The 21,494-nt window shown below is 48.6% G+C and overlaps 2 protein-coding genes across 7 annotated transcripts in view; one reads left to right on the forward strand and one right to left on the reverse strand.

Annotated features, from left to right (window-relative positions):
• SNX5 (sorting nexin 5) overlaps positions 1-537 on the reverse strand; it is a 50,289-nt gene extending 49,752 nt beyond the window's left edge. Inside the window, exons 1-2 of one of the 4 annotated variants that reach the window (XM_027118270.1) lie at positions 426-537; positions 105-182 (exon numbers count right to left, since the gene is read on the reverse strand). In XM_027118270.1, coding sequence (XP_026974071.1) covers positions 105-155 — 51 coding nt within the window. In that variant the 5' untranslated portion in view covers positions 156-182; positions 426-537. Of the gene's footprint in view, positions 1-104 lie in introns of all 4 variants that reach the window. The other 3 variants (XM_027118269.1, XM_027118273.1, XM_027118275.1) reach the window with 3 other exon arrangements.
• Positions 505-10,740, forward strand: MGME1 (mitochondrial genome maintenance exonuclease 1). Of its 3 annotated transcripts, none has more exons than XM_027118284.1 (5): positions 505-616; positions 1,928-2,505; positions 5,644-5,863; positions 9,040-9,172; positions 9,560-10,740. In XM_027118284.1, the coding sequence occupies exons 2-5, from the start codon at positions 1,995-1,997 to the stop codon at positions 9,719-9,721; spliced, it is 1,026 nt and encodes a 341-aa protein (XP_026974085.1). In that variant the 5' UTR covers positions 505-616; positions 1,928-1,994; the 3' UTR covers positions 9,722-10,740. The 3 variants fall into 3 exon arrangements, with proteins under 3 accessions (XP_026974085.1, XP_026974084.1, XP_026974086.1); XM_027118283.1 differs by lacking the exon at positions 505-616 and adding an exon at positions 676-850; XM_027118285.1 differs by lacking the exon at positions 505-616 and adding an exon at positions 964-984.
• Positions 10,741-21,494: the final 10,754 nt, after the last annotated feature.

Raw genomic sequence — 21,494 nt, forward strand, 5'->3', positions numbered from 1 at the left:
CCCTGCCCCGCGAGCCCCTCCCGGGAACCAGGGCAAAGAGCGTGGGAGTCTGGGTGACCGCCGGGGCCTCCCGGCCCGGGGGCCGAGGGCGGCCAGGGCCTCACCTTGCTGCGGTCCTCCTCCTGCTGCTGCAGCAACTCGGGAACCGCGGCCATGGCGACGCGGGCCTCGAGCGTGGCCGCCTGGCTGTGCGAGGAGAGAAGAGGCTGGGCCGCCGCCGCCGCCAGGGCTCGTCTCGAGGGCGGCCGCGGCCCCGCCTCCGCCAGCCTCTCTGCCCGACGGCGGCGGGAGGCCTCGCGACTCCTCCACCGTCCCAGCAGCCCCAGGAAAGGCGAGCGGCGCCCCACGTGCTCCCCCAGGGCGGCCTCCCCCGTCCCCGCTGCCGTCCATCTTGGAGCCGGGCAAAGAAGCTACGCGGGGCCTACCCTCGCTCCGAGCCACGCAGAAGCCGCCGACCACCGCCCGCCACGGGGACGCGGTGCCCCTGACACTCTCCCAACGAGGCGCTTCTCAAGAAAGGCTGCGCGCTCTTGGAGGGACGGAATTTATTATTCAGTCAGAGTCCAAGATGGCGACGAGCTCTGACGTAAACGAAATCTCGTGAGAGAGAGAGAAGGCGAGATTTGGAGGCGCCCGCGCTTCTGCGTGCGGGGAGGGTCTCCCCACGGATCGCTCGAGTGTCCACTGAGGTGCACGAGGGGCTAGGGGTGGGGCGTGAGCACCGCAGTGTATGCTGGGGCCGCCGTGCCTGGGGCGGGGCCTAAGTCTGGAGCAAAGCGCGGGACTGACGAAAGTACCTGCTCGCGGGATTGTCGCGCCCTGGAGCTAGCAGAGCGCGCCGGCTTCCGAGGTACCTCCCCTGCCGGCCCTCCCTAACTCTGACGCCCGCCCGAGGGGCCGCCGCCGTCCTGTCCCCGCTGGGGCTGCGCCTCCGCCGGAGCGGAGATTGGGCGGTGGGCCTTGCTGATGGCCTCTAGCCGGCAGGTCAATGGGGACCCTTCAGGAGCGCGAGTGCCGCGTCTTGAGCGGGCCGGGTCGCAGTGGTGCCCACCTTGGAGGGTGTGAGGGGTTAGATGAGAACTCTCCACGCAGGATACGTAGCAGAGAATCTGGTGTTTAGGGATGAGTGGAGGCACTGTTAACTGTCGCCGCTCCTCGAGCGTCCTGTGTTTCTTTGTCTCACACACGCCTACCTTCGTGGCCGGCACATGGCTCCATAGCTGGGGACATGTGGCCCCAAGCTGTCTAGTTTACGTTTAACAGTTGCCGGTCCTTTAGAAATAGTTTTGTCCGAGTATTACTGAGTCCAAGCTCGGCTGCAGGACAAGCCAATAAATTGACAGATGAGCTGTTAGGGTAAAGTATAGAGACCTTATTCAGAAAGCCAGCAGCCAGAGAAGATGGTGGACTTACGTCCCAAAGAACTATCTTCCCCAGTTAGAGTTAAGGCTTCTTTTATACTAAAAGGGGAGGGGGTGTGGCTGCTTGTTGCCCACTTCTTGGTGCCAGAATCCTTTGTTCTTACAGCTGTCCACGCAGGTCTGGTCACAGTGTTCCTATATACCTGCAACAAGATCGTTATTTTCTGTTCTGCAACTTTTTAATCTCTATATGATTGGAAAAATGTTAATACCTTTAAAGGTCAGAGCCTTGAGAATGGGTTCTCCTGTGTATTTCAGGCTATAGGCAACGTACTTTTCCAAAAGGTGCAGAGCCGAAAAGACTAAGCCCCCTGCAACAGGGCACAAAGGTTAGAGCTAAAGTAATAGATTCAGTATGGAGTTAGGTTTGTTTTCCTCTGTTAAACATGTCGAAAAAGCGTACCGAATACAATTTTAATGTGCAATATCATACTGTTGCAGCTTTCGCTTTGATGGTTCAAATATTTAACACATTTGATATCTAACACCACTTTTCTCTTTGATAGGAAAGCGAAAATTAAAAAGGTCCTCGACATTACAAGTAGACTAGAGGGAAGTGAAAAAAATCTGAAGATGAAGGTATTTCAGACCATCTTCAGGCAGCTTAAAAGTTCAAAGGGGTTTTCTGTAGAACCAGCCCCCCGTGTGGTCTTCTCCACTTCCTCTTATTTGTGTGGCCGGAAGAAAAAAGTGAACCCTTATGAAGAAGTGGACCAAGAAAAGTACTCTGATTTAGTAAGGTCTGTCTTGTCATTCAGAGGCCATGCTCAGGCGCCACAGTCTTTGTTTGAGGAAGATGCTTTACTCTACGGACCTGTGAGGAAGTGTAAGGCCCCAAAGCAAGAAGAAGCAGGAGTTCCACGAAACTGGTGTCCTCTCTTCAATCCAGAGAAAAGCGGAAAACCAAATGCAACAAATGATCCTACAATTCCTTTGAAAATCCCCTTGCAAAGGAATACGATACCAAGTGTGACCCGAATCCTTCAGCAGACCATGACCTCAGAACAGATTTCCTGTTTGGAGAGGTGGAAACGTCGGATGATTCTGGAACTGGGAGAGGATGGCTTTGCAGAATATACTTCAAGTAATTTTCTTAATCCTGATTCTGTATGGTTATTATGTTTTCCAGAATACAGAGCACCAGTGTCAAAAGGATGAGTTGTTCTTTTTCTAACGTTAACTAGTGAGGAACTACTTTCAAATGATAATTAGTATTAACAGCATTTTTTATATATTAACTCATTTAATACTCATGACAACTCTATGAAGCACAGATACTATTATCCCCATTTCACAGATAAAATTGAAGCACAGAGATCAAGTACTTTGACTAAAGATGTATGAAATTCATTTATTTTATAAGCTACAAACTTAAGTATTAGAATTGCCTGTTTCGTTTGATTATGGGACAATCGCTTCATAATGGAATTCTAGTTGTTTACTAGGCATTCTGTTCAGAATCTAGTAAATACCCCCTTGCTCTGCTTATCAGCAGAGACTGACTCATAAATTTAAAGATGGGCAAAAAGCCAGAACATGTGATCTGTATTTAGGTCTTAGTAAATTGAGATTATCGGATGTTCTTCATTAGGAACTGAATTGATAAACTTCAGCCTTCAACTCCTAACTCACTAACTTCTTAGACAAGTGAAGAGAATAGCTTTCTTAAAATAGATTCCATTCAAAAGCAAGATGAAAGAAAAGACCAATGGTACAGGAGAATTAGCTGGTCCCCCATCAGGATTATAGTTGTTGAAGCTAAGTTTTACACTGAGCATTCCTTAGGCCATGCTTCCCAGAGAGCAGTACATGTACCCCTCGTGGTACACAAGAACTTTAATTTTTAATTTAAGAGCAATGCACTTATTTTGAGGCATCTTAGAAAAAACCTGTGTGTATGCATAACACATTAAACCTGTGGTCACGTGTTTTAAAGAAAAAATATTAAGTATTTAGGTGGCACTTGGACATGGCAAAAATGGTCAAGGCCGGAGCCCCATGTAAATTCCTTGGCTCCCTGGGGCAAGGACTATATGCAGGAGCTAATTGCCTTTTATTTTTATATAAATTTATTTTATTTACTTTTGGCTGCGTTGGGTCTTCATTGCTGCGCGCGGGCTTTCTCTAGTTGCGGTGTGCGGGGGCTACTCTTCATTGCGGTGCGCAGGCTTCTCATTGCAGTGGCTTCTCTTGTTGTGAATCACGGGCTCTAGGCACACAGGCTTCAGTAGTTGTAGCACGTGGGCTCAGTAGTTGTGGCTTGAGGGCTCTAGAGCAAAGGCTCAGTAGTTGTGGCGCACGGACTTCGTTGCTCCACAGCATGTGGGATCTTCCCCGGCCAGGGCTCGAACCTATGTTCCCTGCGTTGGCAGGCGAATTCTTAACCACTGCGCCACCAGGGAAGTCCTACACTGACTTTAAATTCTAAAATATCCACGCTGTCAGTCAGAATATAGGAAACTCATGTGGTTTTTTTTTTAATACGTTTTATTTACTGGGACTTGAAAACATTTCACTTTTATTCCTTTAATTGAGTGAATTACTCTGACTTGATGCTATCTGCGATAACTCTTGAATCTTTTAAGATTTATTTTCACAAGTTTAATCACGTTTAACGTTCTCAGCTTTACAATCCTAAGGGATTCTGTAACCCAGATCCCATGTTTGTTGCCCCTTAAATATGAAGACCTCCCTGGGGTTAAGACTGCAGTGGGGAATGAGTTGTCTATTTGCTTGGCTGTTGATAAACAAATTTTTTTCCTTCATGTTTTTAATATGTTTGTGTTCTGCTTCAGTAAAACTAGTCTGTAGATAAATACTGCTCTTCTTTTCCCTAGGTTTTAATTCCATAAGGCTTAAATTTGTAGGCCTTTTATGTGCTAATAAGTCCAATTAAGCCAAGTAAATTTGGAGTAGAATAACTTATTTCCTCAGTTGAATTTCACTTCACTTTCCAAGTAATTTCCCTGAAGCAATTCCACTTTTTGCCAATGGTAGAACTGACCTTTCAAAATCTTTGTAAAAAATACTTGACAAAGGTAATATGGTTTGACATTACCTCATTAGATGAGATGGTTTTCCTCATTTTCTGTGGGTCTGTCTCCAAGCATGTATATTTCCTGCTCTGTTTCTGTGTGTATCTTCCTGATTTTTCATCTCTCACTCTGCTGTGTCAGGGACCAGAATGACCTTAGGCTCTGGTGCCAGGCCCCAGGCCAGCATTTTGCTTTGAGGCAAATTAACAGCACTGCCTAGGCCTTCTTCATTAAAATGGGGGTGATGATCTTATCTTGCCAGGTTGTTGTGTTTGAAAGTTAACAGTTTGAAAGCGCCAAGGCCACTGCTTAGCACAGCAATACCCTCTTTTTCTTTCTTTCTCTCCTTCCCTTATCAAAAGTCAAGTGAATATGTAGTGTTTCTTGCATTTGTTGAATATGTTTGTGTCCTCTTTTCTTAAAAGTGTATGAGAAGGGACTTCCCTGGTGGTCCAGTGGTTAAGACTCCACACTTCCATTGCAAGGGGCACGGGTTTGATCGCTGGTCAGGGAACCAAGAACCCACATGCTACATGGAGGCCAAAAAAAAAAAGTGTACGAGGAAAAAAAATTCAGGACAGAGCCACTGTCGTAGGCTGTTCTTGCCCTAAAAGAAAGTGCAGGAGAAAAATGTCATATATTTTCCTCCTCTCTGCCCCAAATCCCACATTAATTTGTGTGTGCCTTGATTTTCACTCTTTGCCAGTCACTAAGCCTGTTGGTGAAAGGATGCCTCCACCTATGTTCATAATTAAGATTTGGTTGTAAAAAGAACTGTAAACAAGCACAGTTCCCTAATATTTATCACAGCTAGTTAACTTACTGGTTACCTAAATTAAACGGACACTTAAATTCACACTTAAATTCTGTGTGAATTCACTAGGTGTGGTCCTGTAAGCCCAGATCTTCAATTCTAGCTTTGACCTAATGATACTAGAAATACTTCATTTTAATCTATTTTATTATCTAAGCTCTACTAGTCCCTTTTGTTTTCAAAGTGCATTCTTAGTGTATTTCACAAGAGGCTGAAATATGGTGTCTTAGGGGTTGTCACTTAAAGGTAACTCATGTAATTTTTAATTTGATTGTTGAGAGTTTTATAGAGTATCTGTTCGTTAGTATTAGCTTTGTTTGGGGGTTTTTTTGTTATTGCTGTTGTTTTCCTTTTCCCCTGATTTTCTTTTCAGACATGTTTTTACAAGGGAAACAGTTTCATGAAGCCTTGGAAAGCATACTGTCACCCCAGGGGAACTTAAAAGAGCCTGATGAAAATCTTCTCAAATCCGGCTACATCCAAAGTATCCAGCATGTTCTGAGAGATGTCAGTGGAGTGCAGGCTCTGGAAAGCGCTGTTAAACATGAGACCCTAAAGTATGTAGGTCTGCTGGACTGTGTAGCTGATTATCAGTAAGTATTCAATTTTTTACATCAAGTGTGGAGGTGAATTCATTCTGGGTGGGACACATGGTTCCCTTCCAATGCTAGTTTTTCCTTTTAATTCCTGCTTCAAGGTGTGGCCTCTGTAAAGTCACATCAGGTAAGAGCCATCTCATCCTTGTAAATCTATCTACATTCCAAAGTCAAAGTGTTTCGTGGAGAAAAGGTACAACTTTCCAGTATCCCTAGGATGGCCTTTTTTCCAGCATGTTCCCCTCCCCTCCCCCCACCCACCCCTAGCAAAGTACCAGCCGTGAGATCCAATTTGATTCCTGCATTTTCTTTCCTGTTTCCCTAAAAATAGCACCTTGATCTGTTGGCCCTGAAAGTCAACTCTTTGCCTGGCTTCCAGGCCGTGTTTGACATGGATAGGAACTCTGAGCTTAATAAAGCTTCCCATGGCTTTTAAATTGCTGCTTTGTTCCTGTTTTCACCACTTACTCCTGATTTCAAGGGTAGATATAACCTGCAGATACCCCTATTCCCAAAAAAACAAAAAAAAGGAAAGAAAAAAGCATATGAGCGATACAACAGGATAAGGGGAAAATCTGTGAGTGAAACCCTTGGAACTCTAGTTAAAAGTTACTGGGCTCTGGAGACAGGCTGCCTGAGTTTGGTTTCTGGCTTTTCTTCTTAACCCTGGGCTACTTACTTGGCTTTGGCTTCTCTGTACCTCAATTTGTTTACCTGTAAAATAGGGCAAATAATAGTACCTACCTCACAGGTTTGTTATAGACGTTAAATGAGACATTCCCTGTACGGTACTTAAAATGCACACTATCTACCCAGTAAATGTTAGCAACATTATTTTGATCCTATTCTCTCTTGATCCTATTCTCTTTTTAACTGCTGTTGGGTATGAATGAACCATATCCAGTTCCCTGTTGGGAGCACTCAGGTTATTCTAGTTTTTCAGTTACAAACTACAGCAATGACCGTGTCTCCTCCTATTCTGTCGTGAGTTTCTCTCGGCAGGCGCACGGGTTCGTTGGTTTGTTTGTTTTGGTGAATGATATGTGAGGTTTGGATAAATTCCGTTGATCTGAAGTAGGCCTGGGCGTGAATACTTCTTAAATTTTCCAGGCATGTGTCACTTGCACCCAGGATAGCAAACCGTTGCTCTATGGTACAGACCTAAAAGGGAAATTGCGGGGCCACAGGGAACATGCGTTTTAACACTGTTTTGTCATTTCAGCCTGCATTTCAAAATAAATTAGGCTGAGCAAAATAAATTAGCTCTTTTTATTTGTCAAAGAGCTATTTGTGGACTGTCTCATTACAATTTTAATTTGGGTTTATACTACTAAGTTTTTTTCCATGTTATTAAGTTCTGCAAGTTATAGTACATTGCTAGAAACAGTGGTACGTGGCAGAAGTCTTTACTGTAGGGTGTTTTGATTTTTTTCAAGAGAGAGAACTGGGAATGGTAGTGCCCTGGGGATGCTGGGGCCCTCTCTTCATTTGCATAGATTGTCAAGCTCTACAGCAATAGAAAACAGTTATAAAGATGACATGTTACCTCTATACCTGCACCGTCCAGTAGAGTAGCCTTTAGCTATAAAAGGCCATCATTAAGCACGTGACTGTGGCCAGTCCAAACAGAGGTATGCTGTAAATATACAAACTAGATTTCAATGACTTTGTACAAAAGAGAATGTAAAATATCTCATTAATAACTTTTTAATATTAATTATATATTGAAATGATATTTTGGATACGTTGGGGTAAATAAAATATTAAAATTTCATCTTTTTTTCTTTTTGGATGTAGCTACTAGAAAATTTTAAATAATGTGTGTAGCTCGCATTTTATTTCTTTAGACGGTGCTATTCTAGACTTTATAGATTTTATAAATACCTTGCATAAGTTGTAATCTAGTGCTACGGTGACAGGAAGGTAGCTCTGTGCAGATCTCCCTCTACACTGCTGGTTTTGAAGCTGAAGTGAGCAGATAGAGCCCTTTGAGAATCACTGGTTCTCAGTGCACCCACCCTGCAGCCCTTTTTTTTTTTTTTTTGCGGTACACAGGCCTCTCACTGTTGTGGCCTCTCCCGCTGCGGAGCACAGGCTCCAGACGCGCAGGCTCCGCGGCCACGACTCACGGGCCCAGCCGCTCCGCGGCATGTGGGATCATCCCGGACCGGGGCACGAACCCGTGTCCCCTGCATCGGCAGGCGGACTCTCAACCACTGCGCCACCAGGGAAGCCCCCTGCAGCCCTTTTGACATCTGTGCTTGGCAAGTGTAAAAGTCCACCGGGATGGGGTGGGGGTGGGGGATGTACTGATTTTTTAACTTAAAAAAAGTGGCAGGGGCTTTCCTGGTGGCGCAGTGGTTGAGAGTCCGCCTGCCGATGCAGGGGACACGGGTTCGTACCCCGGTACGGGAAGATCCCACATGCCGCGGAGTGGCTGGGCCCGTGAGCCATGGCCGCTGAGCCTGTGCATCTGGAGCCTGTGCTCCGCAGCGGGAGAGGCCACAACAGTGAGAGGCCCGCGTACCGCAAAAAAAAAAGTGGCAGGAATTTTTCTATTTTCCCAATATCCCTAATAGTAATATCCCTACCCTGTGTGTAAACTTTTAGGACAGGGACCAGGTCTTCTTATTTATATTTCTGCATATAGTTGGTGCCTGTTAAGTGTTGATGGATTTGAACTCCAGCTTTGGTTTCTGAGGCACCACGATGCTTAGTCCTTTACGATGGGGACTTTGCTACTGGTCTGTTGTGGTTCATTCTGATAGATGTTTGAAGCCAAATCAACTAAGATAATAATAGTTTCAATTCCCTTGTCAACTGTTAAACCATGGAGGTCCAAAGGAACGTCTAGAAAGTTTAGAAGCTTGTGCTGGAGGAGTTGTTTCCCAGCACTCGCACCTGGGCCTGCACCTGCAGCTCCCATGGGTGCACTTAGGAAGCATCTTCCGTCGTACCTCGTGGCTGACCTGAATGAGGGGCTCAAAGGAAAGAGAACGTCACACCTCTTCAACCCTAAGTAAAGCTCAGGAGAGCCGACTTCTTGGAATGTGGGGAATAGAAGCAACAGTCATTGGGTGACAAGTAGCAAACTATGTGTAAGAAGAGGCTTAGCCTAATAGCGTTTTAGTGTGCACTATTACCTTCAAGGGCTTCCTTTGGTTTCTCTTTAGGGGCAAGCTGTGTGTGATTGATTGGAAGACATCGGAGAAGCGAAAGCCTTTCATCCAAAATACATTTGACAACCCGCTGCAAGTCGTGGCGTATGTTGGTGCCATAAACCATGACATCAACTACAGCTTTCAGGTCAGGACGCGGAGCCTCTGCTTACTTAAAGCTTTGCTCGATGCTGGGTTATAGCTCCTTCCCTCCTTAGGGTTTTATTCTGTTTGTAACCCACTGCTTACTCTGTTGCTGTCCTTCTACCACTTCAGAAAGCACTTTCCCCCTCTTCCTGGGCTTTTTGTTGTTGTTAATCTTTAATGATCACAGTCCATTCTTTAGCATCTTAACTGTCATCTTTGTGTTCTTGTGTATCCTGGGCCTGTCTTTCATCAACCCGCCTTAGAAATTGAGTTGGGAGCTGTTACTGTAGATTGTTCTGTTCTGAGTGTGCCCTGGAGTAAGAAGGAAATGGACCTCAACTCTGTTGCTACTGTGGAGATGCTGGAATTGCCCTGTGTTCCTTCCTAGGTTCAGTGCGGCTTGATCGTGGTTGCCTACAAAGACGGGTCCCCTGCCCACCCACATTTCATGGACGCAGAGCTCTGCTCCCAGTACTGGGCAAAGTGGCTTCTTCGACTAGAAGAATATACAAAGAAGGAAAAGAACCAGAATATTCAGAAACTAGATTAAAGGGCAGGAAGCTGTGTGGGAACGTTCAGAGCTTTCTCAAAGTTTGGGAACATGTATCGCTGTTTCCTGTGATCTGGAACGAGGTGCCACAGGGTCTGAGAGCTGCAGTAACACAAGCAGAACTAGTAATTTGTTGAAATTTATTGCAACCAAAAAGGCAAAGCCAGAAAAGTTAAATTTAAAGAGCTGGACTTAAGCACATAAAAGACCAGCTCTGCTACCTCTGACTAGCATTTACCCGAAAAAAAGGCAAGCAACACTGGCACAGTGTTGGTGGCTCTTGGACCCCCATAGACCTTTCTGTGTCCCAGGCAGGGCGCCCAGTCTTTGAACTGAGAGATTCAGGGCGGTGAGGCTTGGTGTGCCGAGCATTTCCCCTGGGTACGCCGGGGGGGAGGGCTGTGCGCACCCCTAGGGTATGTGTGCAGTGAGAATTCGTATCAGCCAACTACTGCTGCAGTGCCGGCTCCTAAAACTTGTTTTATGTATGTGGTTCCCTGTATTTCATTTGGGGGGAAAAGCTTCCATTTGACATTTTTGAAAAATAAACATGATTCCTTAGGCTCAAGTAGACATTGCTCTCTGGACAGATGGAGCACACTCACCTTATCGTGGGCAATGCCCCTTGGCATCCCACCAGATAACCCTCAGAAGCAGCCAGGCTCTAGTCTGAGAATCGTAATTGTAGGCATTTTGGTAGCTAGCTTCTGGTTTGAGTCAAGGGATTGTGTACATGGAGAAAATGTATTGTTTGTGGAATTTTCCAGCTATGGGAAACAATAATAACATGTAATTTTTTCCTATGTTTGATAAGTAATAAAACTGACTAGTTGCCCCTGAGTTCGGGAGACTTAATAAACGCCCACTACAGCCCTGGGGGAAGGCTCCCTGTTTTATGGAGTAGATTAGCATTTAAGTTACAGTTGCTGTCTTAAAATAGTAGGATGCTACAAACACTTTTTTCCTTCATTAGCCATTAATTATAAGAAATAAAATACAAGATGTGATTAAGGAATGAGGCTTTTGGTTTTGCTTTTTATTTAAATTTGTGCATTTATAGAGTGATTTCACAAACCTGGAATTGTTTAGATTTTGTTTCTAAATTCAGAATTTTACCATTGACCCAGTACCTCTGGGGCATGTTGTATGTACATGCACACACGAAGGAGGTGCCCTTGACCATGGTCACCTCACACGGAAAGTAAGCTTCGGGTAGGAGGGGGGAGGATTGAGGGAGACCTGGTGTTGACTCCACACACGTCACATATTTTTCAAGCAGCGTATATTCCTGTAGCCTGTAATTTCCAAAGTCAGAAACCAAGTGAGAGCATTCGGAGTTGTCCCAGCAGGTGTGGCCACTGCTCCACCAAGCCTCACCCTAGAGGTGGGGAGCCCAGACCCAGCAGGTTCTCTCGGCTTAAGATAAACACACCTCGGACCTGTTACTCTGTCCCAAGTCTCCCAAGCTGAGGTGGCACGAATTGTTCCATGAAAGACCCTCAGTCCAACCGGGAAGGCGTGGTGAGAGTGAAAACAGTTAAGGCCCCCGGAACTTCACCGGTTCCTCCCTGCATCCGCCACACGCCTCAGGCTCACCAGTGAAGGAGGCTCTCAGTCCCCTGAGCCGGAGAGGTCAACTGAAAAGAGCTTGTCTCACTACTACGGCAGAAGAGGAAGTTTCTCACGGAGTCACAGCTCTTCCAGAACTACCGTGGGTGTTCCTAATATTTGGAACCACTTGTTCCCTTAAGCGATGTGGCATGTTAAAGTCCAGGAAAGGGAAACAGGATTTGCAACAGGATAATTAAAGTATTTGTGAAAGGAAGTAGAGATTGCTCTTCTGAGGAGGCCTCCTCACAGAAGTGCAGAACAGAGCCGTACCATCCTGAGCTTTGAGGCAATCCCAATCCGTTAGAGTCAAAGCTAATCTGCCCGCCAACCTATTCCACCTTTCCTCTGCAATTCTACACTTCTTCCCCGCCCCCTCCACCCCCCGGCTGTGTGGCTTGTGGGATCTTAGTTCCCCGACTAGGGATTGAACCCAGGCCCCGGCAGTGAAAGTGCAAAGTCCTAACCACTGGACCACCAGAGAATTCCCTACACATTCTTATTAATGCATTTGGCAGCTGGCAAAAGCTCCATGCTGGCACTAAAAACCAGTTTTCGATTTTTTTCCCCTCAGACCTGGCTTCTTGCTCAGAGCCATTAGCCCCCGTTAATCTTGGAACATTAACCTCTATAAACCTTTCAGAGTTCTAGGGAAACTTGTCAACGAATGACCTATGGTTTCATATGTGTTGACCCTGGTCAATACAGGAGGCCGGTTAGTCATAAGTCATTGTGTTTCTAGGTAACCAATTTGCCTACAGCTTTAGAAGAACTTGGAGGGGGGAAATTTGTTTTAATCACTGACCTTTCCACCTGAGCAATTAAACATTTGATTTAACCTACCCTACCCTCCTCCTACACTCAAAAAGCGAAGCAAGGGAACAGTTGGAACTTTTATGTTTAAAGAAACACCTCAGTTGTTTGGAGCTGGTGTCCTAAAGAGAAGCACTGTCTTAAAGCAAACCAATTACTAAGTAAAAGGCAGAACTGACTCTCCCGGGCTCCCTTCCTTTCCCTCCATCCTTCTTTTCCAGGTTAACGAAGATGTGCTGTGGCTGGAGGTCTAACCTGCTGAACTCATGAGGTATTTACACCCCAGGAGGGAGCCTGGGGGAATCTCTGGGGAGATACCCTGCCTGAGCAAAGGCTCACCTGTTGCCTTGACAGTCACAGCTGTCAGGTGTAAGAATTGCGTTCGTGGGGACTTCCCTGCGGTCCAGTGAGTAAGACTCCACACTCCCAGTGCAGGGGGCCCGGGTTAAACCCCTGGTCGAGGAACTAGATCCCACATGCCTTAACTAAGATCCTGCATGCCACAACTAAGATCCTGCATGCCGCAACTAAGATCCTGCATGCCGCAGTTAAGACGCGGCGCAGCCAAATAAATATTTTAAAAAAGAAATGTGTTTGTGAAGATCAATCATAAAATGCTTTTCTGAGTTAGAGTAGGGTTTGAGTTTTTTCCTTTTTGCTCAAGAGGGAGGGAGGAAGAGAGAGAGAAAAAAGATAATAGACACTACAGATAAAAGCTATTTTCCCTAATCCCACTTGCCTCTCCCCTGAGACAAACACCATCATAAACAGGGTACACTATTTTGAGCGTATCCTTTTATAGTCTTACTACTTATACCTGTGCTGGTCGTCATGAATAACACAGTTCTAATTTCTGTGTTTGGTTTTTACTGCTGTCTCAACATCAGTCTCTGAGATCATCCAGGTTGACCACCACTAAATCTAGCGCACGGCTCCCAAGCGCCCTGCCTTGTCCCCTTGTGCTTTACGGTCTCGCCCGTGGGCTGTTAGACCAACAGTGTTTCTCTGCTGCAGACAGTGCTTCAGTGAGCACCCCCAGGTGTACCTGTTTCCTGGAACGCGAGCCGTGTGCAGCGCAGTGGAAGCAGGGTATGGATTGTGGCTCTGCCACTTGCGAGCTCTGTGACCTTGGGCGAGTTACCTGACCTTTCTGCGGCTGACTTCCTCATTTGTAAATTGAGAGGAAATAATAGTACTTCTTAGAGTTGTGGGGATTAAATGAGGCTTCGTGCCTGGCACACAGCAGGAACACAGTACATGTTGGCCATCCTCGTCCTTATCAAGGGTGAGACCTGCCATGTCTGCCGGGTCCCAGGACGTGCAGGGCATGAGCATCACTGCCCAGTCCCCCGACAACTGCGATGTCAGCTCACGCGCCCACCAGTGGCTGCTGAAACGTCCTGCTTTCCCTCATCTTCACTCACAAAAGGGTTTAAGACTTATTCCAACATAATGGGGTGAAAACAGTTATTTTTTACTTTTTAACTTCAACGGTGTTATTGCTTGAATAAAATCTGCTTTAAAACACGATTGCCGATGGGCTTCCCTGGTGGTGCAGTGGTTGGGAGTCCGCCTGCCGATGCAGGGGACACAGGTTCGTGCCCCGCTCCGGGAAGATCCCACATGCCATGGAGCGGCTAGGCCCGTGAGCCATGACTGCTGAGCCTGCGCTCCGCAACGGGAGAGGCCACAACAGTGAGAGGCCCACGTACCGCAAAAACAAAAACAAAACCAAAAAAAAAAAAAAAAAAAAAACACGATTGCCGGGCTTCCCTGGTGGCGCAGTGGTTAAGAACCCGCCTGCCAATGCAGGAGACACGGGTTCGAGCCCTGGTCCGGGAAGATCCCACATGCCGCGGAGCAACTAAGCCCGTGTACCACAACTACTGAGCCTGCGTGCCACAACTACTGAGCCTGCGTGCCACAACTACTGAAGCCTGCACACCTGGGGCCCGTGCTCTGCAACAAGAGAAGCCACTGCAATGAGAAGCCCGCGCACCGCAACGAAGAGCAGCCCCCACTGGACGCAATTAAAGAAGGCCCGCACGCAGCAGCGAAGACCCAACGCAGCCAAAAATAAATACATAAATTAATTAATTTTAAAAAACGGGATTGCCATCTAGTGGTGGGAGAAGTGGACTGCAGTTAGGGGCCTAGAGCCAAATGTGAGTGGACCCACGTATACCTCGGGATAAACTGGGCATTTTAGTCACTCACAGCTGGTTTGAATTGAAGCAACTGCGTGAGAGTTCTTCTCTTCTCCCCTTTTGAGGCAGCTTGTGATTCTGTCCTCACTTTTCCTGGTGCATCGGCATGGAGACCCGTCTGCATAGTTCTGGACAGAATCTTCCAGCCAGTGGACTGGGTCGCTGGCTCAGAAAGGAGCAGGGAGGTAGATTAGGAACGAGGCTGTTTATAAAGTGGCAGGATTCTGTGGCTCCAGCCGGGCAGGCTTTCCTTGAGCGACCCTCATCCTCCAGGGGAGGTCAGGAGCAGGTGGGCGTCAGGGCTGTGCCCGCAAACTGCCTCTGAGGGCTGAGCTGAGCCCCAGTGAAACGTCCTTCCAAGCCAGGGTCTTGGAGTGTCTGCTGTGAAGAGTTCTAAGATCACAGCTGAGGAAGATGAGTGCACAAAAATGTTAGATACTGTTCATCAAAGACAGAGATACCTGTTAATGGATCTGTACAAAAATGTTCCACGGAAGATAAGGGTGTCAAAAAAGCAGTGTTGCTGAAATGTCATATAACACGTCTTTAAGTCAGTACTGTCACTAAATGAATGGGATAGTGAAAGTTAAAAAAAGAAAACAAAGTCTAGGACTTCCCTGGTGGTCCAGTGGTTAAGAATCCACCTGCCAATGCAAGGAACATGGGTTCAATCCCTGGTCTGGGAAGATCCCACATGCTGCGGAGCAATGAAGCCTGTGTGCCACAACTACTGAGCCTGCACGCACTCTAGAGCCCACGCTCCACAACTGCTGAGCCCACACGCCACAACTACTGAAGCCCGCGTGCCTAGAGCCCATGCTCTGCAACAAGAGAAGCCACCACAATGAGAAGCCTGCGCACTGCAACGAAGAGTAGCCCCCACTTGCTGCAACTAGAAAAAGCCCACGCTCAGCAACAAAGACCCAATGCAGCCAAAAAATAAAATAAATTAAAAAATGAAAAGTAAAAGATTATTTTAAAAAATAACTACTTCATAGGGTTTTTATAAAGATTAGAAATAACAAATTTAAAGTCCCTGACATATAACCGATACCCAGTAGTAGCTGTTTTATTGTTATGAATAATGAAGACGTTTAATCTCTATTGGATACGAGTATTTCCTAAACTTCAGTCACTCCTGTGCCACCACCAGGTCTTTACCATATGTGAGGGCCATTAGACAATTTTTTTAAAATAAATTTATTTATTGTACTTATTTATCTTTGGCTGCGTTGGGTCTTTGGCGCTGTGCGCGGGCTTTGTCTATTTGCAGCGAGCGGGGGCTACTCTTCATTGCGGTGCGCAGGCTTAGTTGCTCCGCAGCATGTGGGATCTTCCCGGGCCAGGGCTCGAACCCGTGTCCCCTGCATTGGCAGGCGGACTCTTAACCACTGTGCCACCAGGGAGGTCCCCACTTAGACAATTATTTACACGATGTTTTTCTTTCAACAGGTTCACTCTTCTTATTTAAAGAAATTTATTTCAAAAGCAAACTGTATCTCACTACCACCTTGAAAAACAGCTATGACTTGCTGTAAACAGAAGGCAGCCGTATAATAAATACAAGAAAAACAAAACAGTGCTATTCATTCTAACTCAGTTCCCTTGCTTTCCGAAGGCCAAATCTGAGGCCTGCTTTCTCTTGGTTAAAGAGGGTATTCGAGCAAAAGAAGGGCCAAAAGGTACAGCCTACAGCGGTTTTCTTCTCAATACGGAGAGAAAAGAGGCCTTTTTCACTGCGTGCTCGTGTTATTTAGAGCAGCACATGGGCAGCACACAATATGCTCTCAAGCCATCTGGGAAATGCTGAGGCCGGACCAGAGACCAGAGGGAGAGAATGGCCTGTTTAGCCCCCTCCCACCCTCGTGACAGCCCTTGGGCCTCTGGGGGGCTCTAAAATGAGGGAGACACATGGGACAAGGACCCGGGTGTGCCTCCTGGACCTGCCACGTCCTGGCTACGTCACCTCGGGCCCATCCGTTGGCATTTGGGAAACCTTGGTTTCCCAAAGCTAATAACTTCTTACCTGCCTTACGGAGTGGCTGTAAGAACCGATCATGAGCGTGTATGTCACTTTGCTTCTTAATCTGTAAGCTACTGTGTAAACAGAGCAGGTCATAAGGATATTCCCTGAGGCCAGGCATGAAGAAGTGGGCGCAAGGAAGGGATGGTCTGCTCCTTAATCACTGGCACAGGTGACAAAGCGTGGGCACACTCCCCACCCGTGTGGTCTTAAAAGCCAGGAGCTAGCCAGACACGACTTGGGCAAGGAGGCAGGGCCAGGGGCCTCTCCGACCACTTCCAATGCCAGGACCCTCTGACTGGTCACCAGGGCCACTGGGCTGCTGTCCCTCCCCACCTGGCACCAAAGGTGTCACCCTGGGATGTGGGGCTGCCTGAGTCCAGCCCCCTTTGCTGAATGCCTGGGGGAGCAAGTATCCCAGCCGTCCAGCCTCACAGAAGGCAGCTGCCACGTGAGGCAGAGACGCTGTGAGCGGCTGACCACGCGCACATGACCCTGAACTTCATGCGGCTGTCAAGAGGCGGCTCACGTCCCCGGCCCTGCGAAGCTCCTCGCTGCCCTCAGTGTGGTCTGCCTCCCGTGGCGTCTGAGCCAGGCCTCTGCGTTAGTGTCCACCTCATCTGCTCATACAGCCACTGCCCCCACTAGACGGTTTGTGTTTCTTCTACCCCCAGGTCTGGCACCACACCTCACCCGCAGCGGACGCGCAGGCAGTGCTGGTCGGTGTAGCAAACCCCGCCTCACCCTGTCCGCGTCCCCTCAGCGCTCGCTGTTCAAAACCACGGTGCAGTGGGCCGTGACCCTCAAACTCGTATGTTGAAGCCTCAATCCCAAAGTGATGTTGTTTGGAAGTGGGGCCTTTGGCAGGTGATTAGGTCATGAGGGTGGAGCCCTCATGATGGAATTAGTGGCCTTACAGGAAGAAGAGCTGGCTTGCTTTCTTCCTGCCATGTGAGGACACGAGAATTTGGCGAGAATTTGTCTACAACTCGGAAAAGGACCCTCACTAGAACCCAACCATGCTACCACGCTGATCTTGGACTTGCAGCCTCCAGAACTGTGAGAAATACATCTCTGTTGTTTCTAAGCTACCCTATTTATGGTACTCTGTTGTACCAGCCCAAGCTAAGGCATCTTAGTAAGAACCTGAGAACTTCTGCCTGGAGGTTTCGTTGGGCTGCAGGCAGACCGAATTCCACGAGGGTAACGCCCAGGGGTCCGCCCTCAGCCAGTGGAGCATAGGAGGTGGTGGGTGAAGAGCCCAGCTTCCCCACCCCTTGGGGTGCCCTGAGCCCCGCAGTGGGGCTGAGGCCCGCTTGCCCACAGCGGTAACCTGCTCCCGGTTAACCCCGGGCTTTCTTCTCTTACGTTTCACGTCCCCACAACCACCTCACACTTCCTGGGGGCAAATAAGCCACTGTCTCAGGCGTGCTGCTGGCTCAGTCCGTAAGTTAGCTGGTCGACTGGATGAATGGAGCATGCCTAGCAGCACGGGACATGGAGGCAGCTCGCACGGCGTCCCCAGCACAGGCTGCTGCTCCCAAGGCACGTCCAGACTCCAATGGGCACGTGCACAGCCAACAGCTCGGGCACAGGAGAAGCACTTCCCAGCTGTCCTCGCCAGCCTGCTAGCTGTCATCCCATCCATCTGCTGTCCCCACGAAACACTCCCCCACGTCAGCTAAAATGGTGCACTGGGCTTGGAATCCGATGAGAAAACGTCAGGCGGATGGAACCAAGGAGAGACCCGAAATAGCAACTGTGTGGACCGTGGTGGCAGCCGCAGGACTCGGGCCCTCTGCAGAGGAGGCCGGACTCTGGGGCCCGAGAGGCCTCTCCGGGGGATTATTCCGTGGCAGGGTGTGCAGGGCGGGCCCTGCGAGGCATGAGCAGCCCTCCATGCATCTCCTACCTGGTACCTGGTGCCTGGTACCTCCGCCCCTTCCTCTGGCTGGCTTCCCATCACCTACTGCTTCTTGTCCCCTCTTTGGGAACACAGGGGATTCTCCAAACACGCAACTGGATTCGTTTAAAGTTGCTGTTATATTTTTAAATGTTTATCTGTTAGTTTTCCAAGCAGTCTTCCATGTAGCAGGAGTTCAATAAAAATGTGCAGATTCTCATGCCTAAGGTCAGTTACAGGAGGTACTCACAGAACAGTGTGTGCCCTTATGAGCTGGGGATTGGATTTTTTTTCTTAGAGGAAAAGGGTCATTCTAAAACCAAGGCCATTTTGATCTCAGAAGAGGGGATAGTAATCCACTCATCCATTCAGTAAGTATGTATGGAGGGCTTGTTATGAACCAGCCACTGTCCTCAGCTCCAGGGATAAAGCCGTGAGCAGAACGAACAAATTCCCACCTCATGGAGATTGCAGGGCAGTGGGAGAGATGGATAGTAAACAGATGCATGTATAAATGTCAGGAAATTTAAGGGCTGTGAAGAAAAATAATGCAGAAGAAAGGAAATAGAGACAGAGGCTGCAATTTGAGTTGGTGGCCAGGGGCAGGGTTCCAGTTATTTGCAGCCTCATCAAAACTAAGTGATGAAAACAATCAATTTATTATCATTCAAGATTCTGTGGACTCAGGGGTATCAGCTCGGTGCTTTGTGACTGCCTGGAGGGGTGGGATAGGGAGGGTGGGAGGGAGGGAGACGCAAGAGGGAAGAGATATGGGAACATATGTATATGTATAACTGATTCACTTTGTTATAAAGCAGAAACTAACACACCACTGTAAAGCAATTATACCCCAATAATGATGTTAAAAAAAAAAAAAAGATTCTGTGGACTGACTGGGCTCAGCTGGGTGGTTCTTCTGCCCCCTCCCCCCCCCCACCCCATGGAGTTTCGCTGGGGCTACAGTCATCTGAGGCTTCCCTGGGTGGGAACGACCAGGGTGATTCATTCACACATGTGTGTCCTGGCAGGATGGCGAGAAGCCAGGGCTCTGCTGGGATGTCAGGAGAACTGGGCCCCTCTCTCCATGCAGTCTCAGGGCTGTTCCCTCTCTGGGTGGCCTGTCCATATGGCCTTTCCCACAGCCTTTCCAGCAGGGTAGTCGGACTTCTTACGTGGCATCTCAAGGCTCCCCAAATTCAAAAGCAGAAGCTGCCAGGCCATCTTTAGGCTTAGGCCTGGAGTAGCACAGCATCACGTCTGACACGCAGTGTTGGTTAGTGTCACAGGGCCAACACAGATTCGGCGTGGGAGGGGGCTGCACAGGGGGCAGAGCACTGGGGGCCGGCCACCCAGAAGGCCTCATCGATTGTGCAACATTCGAGCAGAGACCAGAATAAAGTGAAGGAGAGAGACATGCTGCAGTCAAGGGCGTGCAAATGTCCTGAGACAGGACTGTGCCTGGGGTATGAGAGGAAAGCAGAGTCACCGAGGCTGGAGCTGAGCGCTGGGCCACGGGGTCAGGGGGAGGCCTGCGGGCCACAGAAGAGGAGCAGGGAGTTGACCTCGGCGTGACGGGAAGCACCAGACATGCCGTGACCCACAACAGTCATGTGACCTCGATGCTACTGGATCCCAAGCTTTTGGGTGCAGACTCCCCGTCACCTTCCCACCAAGGCCCAGGACCACCTGTTTCACCCACAGCCCCCACCACCCGGCTCTCGCAGGCACCTTCTCTGCTGTGTGACTCCACAGCACTGAGCGCCCCCTACACGCTCCATGTTTCACTAATTTATCTATGTCCTACCTTCTGTAAATCAAAATGTACTGTAAACAGACAGGCAGGGTTTTTTGCCTGCTTTGTCTGTAGGCCCACGACTAATACTTGTACGAGTGAACTAATGGGTCACTCCCTGCAGCCCCCCACCCCGGGTCTAACACGACATTTGAGACACGTGGGGTGGGGCTGCCTAGTAAACAGTGAACAACATAATTAAGTTGGCAGCAGAATAACTTTTTTTTTAACATCGTTATTGAGGTATAATTGCTTTACACTGTTGTGTTAGTTGCTGCTGTATAACCAGGTGAATCAGAATAACTTTTACAGTTCACTCCGCTTATCCAAAAGTCACCTTCCAGGAAGCAATTATCCAGGGAAAATGAAGAGGTAAGGAAAGCAGCCTAAACAGGGACCAAAGGTCACAGGACAGTCACCTGTGATTCCAGGGTGCCCCGCGAGCCGGTCATCAGACAAGTCCTGGATGAAAGCAGGAGGCGCGGTGAGAGGACAAGGAGAAAGTGACGGCCGGGGGAGGGCAGATGCTTCGTGCAGCGGCAGGTGGGACGGCCTGGGCTGCAGGGCGCGGGAACAAGCAGCTGGTGGGCCACGGCGCCTCGCCAAGGCTTGCACACAAACGGTGTGACCGCAGGCGACGTTTATAAAGTGACCAGGTCACTCGTAACAGATCGGATTGTGTTCACAGTCCTTCGTTGAAGATGAGGAAATACACACAACTGAGAAAGATTTTCGTTCAAAGGGATGAGCAGGTGCCCACCGGTGACGGAAAACACCCGTGAAGGTGCACCCACCCCATTGCCTCCACCGCGTCCCTCCTGTCCGATGACAGCTCCTTTTTAGTCCCCATCACTGGGTCCCCCCTTCACTCCCTAACCTCCACGCCGGCGTGCCCACGTGCCCGCGGTGCTTCTCTTCGCTGGAAGGACAGCATCCAGCCTTGTGGCTTCTCGCTCTCTGCTCCAGCGAGGCTCAGGTTCGCATCTCCACCTCCGACCTCAGGAGGGAGCTCCCACCTTCCCAGGCAACGTGGATGTCTCATCAGCAACTTGAAAAGCTCAAAAACCGGAACTCCTGACCCCACCCCCCCCAACCCAGCTCCTCACGCTTGGTCGGCCCCATCTCAGTAAGTGGCACTGCGACGCCTGCACAAAAACTCTGGAGCCATCCTTGACTCCTCTCCTTCTCATCACCAGGGTGATGATCGTGTCGTTCATATATACGCTGGAACTGCCCCAAACAAAGAAAGCTGTATGGTCTGTCGATAACCCACGTCCAACTCATCAACAAACCCCGTTAGCACTACTTTCAAAAACACATCCAGGGCTTCCCTGGTGGCGCAGTGGTTGAGAGTCCGCCTGCCGATGCAGGGGACACGGGTTCGTGCCCTGGTCCGGGAAGATCCCACATGCCGCGGAGCGGCTGGG

This window comes from Aethalodelphis obliquidens, unplaced genomic scaffold (genome assembly GCF_003676395.1).
Source record: "Aethalodelphis obliquidens isolate GAN/ISIS:26980383/991018 unplaced genomic scaffold, ASM367639v1 scaffold18, whole genome shotgun sequence".
In the NCBI taxonomy this organism is placed as follows: Eukaryota; Metazoa; Chordata; class Mammalia; order Artiodactyla; family Delphinidae; genus Aethalodelphis; species Aethalodelphis obliquidens.

Excerpts from the sequence above, each read along its gene's own strand:
- MGME1 (XM_027118284.1), top strand. The coding sequence starts at position 1,995 with ATGAAGGTATTTCAGACCATCTTCAGGCAGCTTAAAAGTTCAAAGGGG. Across the intron at positions 2,506-5,643 it reads CTTTGCAGAATATACTTCAA|ACATGTTTTTACAAGGGAAA; the intron begins GTAATTTTCTTA and ends TTTTCTTTTCAG. Across the intron at positions 9,173-9,559 it reads ACATCAACTACAGCTTTCAG|GTTCAGTGCGGCTTGATCGT; the intron begins GTCAGGACGCGG and ends GTTCCTTCCTAG.